The sequence below is a fragment of the Mizuhopecten yessoensis genome, unplaced genomic scaffold (genome assembly GCF_002113885.1).
Source record: "Mizuhopecten yessoensis strain PY_sf001 unplaced genomic scaffold, ASM211388v2 scaffold9507, whole genome shotgun sequence".
NCBI classification, from domain to species: domain Eukaryota; kingdom Metazoa; phylum Mollusca; class Bivalvia; order Pectinida; family Pectinidae; genus Mizuhopecten; species Mizuhopecten yessoensis.
This window is the reverse complement of record NW_018408082.1, coordinates 130,340-134,043: the sequence shown is the minus strand read 5'-3', so window position 1 is coordinate 134,043 and position 3,704 is coordinate 130,340. Positions and strand designations below refer to the sequence as shown.

Genomic DNA, 3,704 nt, shown 5'->3' with positions numbered 1-3,704 from the left:
TGGCAATCCAACATGGCGGTGTATGTGTAAACAAAAACCTGACGACGGCGAAGTACCTGTGTTTGTCTGTATACGTAGCGGGTAATGTGTCGGATTGTAGGTCATGATTGTTGATGACAACTGTCACATTGAATTATTAAGCAAATCATGGCAGCTCCATCACTATCCCGGGTATTTGTCGATAGGGACGTGGAGACGCACTTGGTGACGGCTAGTGAACGGGGAGAAGTTGGTACGGTACAGAAAATGATGAGGTTGAAAGTCAATCCGAACGTAAAGGATAGCACCGGGATGTATGCAATAACAAAGGCGGCGGCAGGTAAGAGAACTGACAACTTGTCGGCGGTGGATACGGGACACGTTAATGATGTTCTGGTCTCCTCCTTTCAGAAATCCTTAATTGGCCACTGTTACAGTACAGTACCGTAATTATTAAGTTGGTTGCGTTATAAAAATCTCCATTCAGAAGTTGGCAAAAGGTTTTGTTCACACTCGCTCACCATAATTCATTCTTCTTTACTGTCAGTATGTTATTTTACCCATTCAAGATATGTTTGCCTCCCAACTAGATGCGCAGGAAAAAATGAAATCGTCACTTTATATTTGACTTGATTTCTATATTGGTTTTATATACGCATAGACACCCATTAACTTTACGTGATGCTGATGTTTTAATTTCATATCTGTGGTTTGACTAGGTGGCCACGCAGAAATCGTCAAGTTGCTAATAGAGGCTGGTGCCGATGTGAATGTGCTGGTGGGGTCTCTGGTCACACCACTCCATCTGGCTGCCAAGGGTACGTAGTAACAAGTTGATGGTATTTCATAGTCACAACCGTCCATTTCATTATAACAGTTCCACCTGTGGACGTAAATACACAAAAGTATTAAATGTATAAGACTGTACACATTGGATTGAATATTCATATGAAAATCTCAATCTCTGTGGTAGGTAACCATGTGGACGCGGTAAAATACTTGGTGTTGGCCAAGGGAAATCTGGCCGCACAGACGGTGGCGGGGGTGCGCCCGATCGACCTGGCATAAATAAGAATATAAAGCTTTACAACATGTTGATTATATATCTAACCTGTGTTTAATATGCATAAATTAAACTATTTGGTGGGATTGAATGCAGCTTCATCAACAAATTATTTTTCTCTTCTCTTCATAAATTGTATATATATATATTTGTTATGTCTTTTCGGTATCAAGATAAAAGGTTAGAATTTAAACCGTAAGATTCAATTATAATAAAAAAAAAATGGGTATTAGTTGTTGTTTCCCCTAATTTGATTATTAATTTGATAATACCAACTTGTTTATATGTGTTTGTATGTGTTCTAATGTCTATGTCTATGCTTGTACCACTGTTTGTTACTATGTTTGGAGAGGGCTTATATAGGCTATGCCTGCTGCCCAATCCATTTGTCCATTGACAATAACATTTATTGAAATTGAAATTGAATCTCAATCTCTGTGGCAGGTAACCATGTGGACGCGGTGAAATACTTGGTGTTGGCCAAGGCAAATCTGGACGCACAGACGGTGGCGGGGGTGCGCCCGATCGACCTGGCTCGTTACTCCTCAGAGGCGTGGGACGTCATCCGTGACGCCAGGAAAGGCGAAATGCCAGAGGTAGAGGAAATCAGCGAGGTTCCGGAAGTCCCGGAATGGGCACTTCCGGATGGTGCTTCAAAGAAAAAGAAATCGGGGAAGGGAAAGAAAGGAAAGAAAGGGAAGAAGGGAGGAAAGAAAGGTGGAAAGAAAGGAGGAAAGAAAAAGAAAAAATGATACAAACACTTAAGTTACTTTTCAGAATAGATATGGGCAAAATCATACGTCTGTTAAAAAAGTGACTTGCAGGTCATCAAGAAACGAAAACCCATACACTTGACAAGACCAAAACTTCAGATAAATGATCAGTGACGTTGCAACTGATATTAAAGCCTAGCCTGTATTGACTTGTGACGCTGGGTAGGTTTAGTATACTACTGCATGGGTTACCTCCAACCTACATAGTACACAGTGATTGGTTCAGGTTTATACCTATGGGTCATATGTTTATAGTTATGTTTGTTCATTTTCCATAGTTCTATCATTTAGTTGTCACTGCAATACCCTATATAATTAAATTGTTACAAATTGTAACTATTGTTTGGATTTTTGTTTCCTCTCAAATAACAGTTCCACAAATAAGTAGGTAGCACGAAAAACGATGATGAAGTGAGGCCTGAAAAAAGACAAGAACCGTCTCAAACAATAATACTCTGTATGACTTACTCCCATGCCAATACATTTGTATTCTCACATTGAAATAAATGTTACTTCCAACGTTTAAATACATATGACTTTATCATGTTAATTTACTAAACATGGCGCATTTTTGTCAGTCTGTGCCTAAATGGTATAGCAAACTTTAAAAGTCACACATCAAACACAAAATCTGTTTAATAAATATGTCATTAAACGAGCTATATATCGAGAGACAACACTTATACTACATCACAGAATTACTTTATGACATACTGTAGTTATCTGTTTTCGGTCACCAACTGTTGAACACAATGAAGATGACGGTGTTAAATCTCAGACACTGAATTGGAGCGTTTAGAAATGGGGAGGAGGAGGTCCTTAAAATGTGTTCAATGTACATGCAGATAGAATCACTCAGCAGACAAAACTCACTTCGTAAATGTCTATTGCTGGATTGGGCAGCAGGCATAGCCTATGTAAGCCCTCTCCAAACATAGTAAAAAAACAGTGGTACAAGCATAGAAGAAGAGTAGGCGTGATTCTCAGGTCCCTGTGGTCGTGATAACGCCGACCCAAAGGTTAGGATTACGTTTACTTTGGCCGTTAGAATTAGACTCTCTGTATTAGATGTCTAGATGGACTTCAAAATGTGTAGACTTAGCAAATTCTGTAGGTTAGTCTGAAGCGGAGATGTCGTATCCCTCTTCCGAGTCGGGTGTGGTGTTGCTATGCGACTATAGTGTCTCTAGGTCAAACAAAGTTAGGATAAGGCAAAATATTAGGCCTAGGAGTCGCCTTACACAAGTAGAATTATTAATTATGTAGCACAAGTAGGACAGACGTTTCCTTCTCTCCTCTATCATCCTTACTACATACGTTATCCCTCCTTCTCATTTTCCTGTCTTTTCTTCGTCTGCTGGATAATCGAACTACTCGGTAATAAAGCGGACATAACTTGAACCACTCAAACAAACAAACAAACAAACATGAAGTATATGGTCAAGAGTCCAATGAATTTACGGGCGTGACGTGTACTTTGGCTCTATCTGCTTGCTGCATATGACATGAATGGTTACAGGAAACTCTAACCAACGAAAGGCTGCAATGGCTAACACGACTTGGAACCACAATAGCACAAAGCCACTCCGAGGCTCTGACCAACAACCTAAATCAACAGGTGATGTCATATAAGTGTAGGCCTACACGACAACGAGTGGTGTCTAGGATTGAAACTCCGCGGCTCTGGCCAACAACCTAAAACAAGATGTCATATAAGTGTAGGCATGCACGACAACGGGTGGTGTCTAGGATTGACACTCCGAGGCTCCGGCCCACAACCTAAATCAAGAGGACATTCAAGTGTAGGCCTACACGCCAACGAGTGGTATCTAGGATTGAAGCCCAATGAATTTACGGGCGTGACGTGTACTTTGGCTCTATCTGCTTGC

At 40.6% G+C, this 3,704-nt stretch overlaps 1 protein-coding gene across 1 annotated transcript; it reads left to right on the top strand.

The window, feature by feature from the left end:
* Positions 1 to 2,329, top strand: LOC110458253 (DNA-binding protein RFXANK-like). Its single transcript, XM_021509867.1, has 3 exons — positions 1 to 319; positions 699 to 797; positions 1,487 to 2,329. The coding sequence occupies exons 1-3, from the start codon at positions 148 to 150 to the stop codon at positions 1,792 to 1,794; spliced, it is 579 nt and encodes a 192-aa protein (XP_021365542.1). The 5' UTR covers positions 1 to 147; the 3' UTR covers positions 1,795 to 2,329.
* The last annotated feature ends 1,375 nt before the right edge of the window (positions 2,330 to 3,704 follow it).

Excerpts from the sequence above, each read along its gene's own strand:
- LOC110458253 (XM_021509867.1), top strand. The coding sequence starts at position 148 with ATGGCAGCTCCATCACTATCCCGGGTATTTGTCGATAGGGACGTGGAG. Across the intron at positions 320-698 it reads AATAACAAAGGCGGCGGCAG|GTGGCCACGCAGAAATCGTC; the intron begins GTAAGAGAACTG and ends TGGTTTGACTAG. Across the intron at positions 798-1,486 it reads ACTCCATCTGGCTGCCAAGG|GTAACCATGTGGACGCGGTG; the intron begins GTACGTAGTAAC and ends TCTCTGTGGCAG.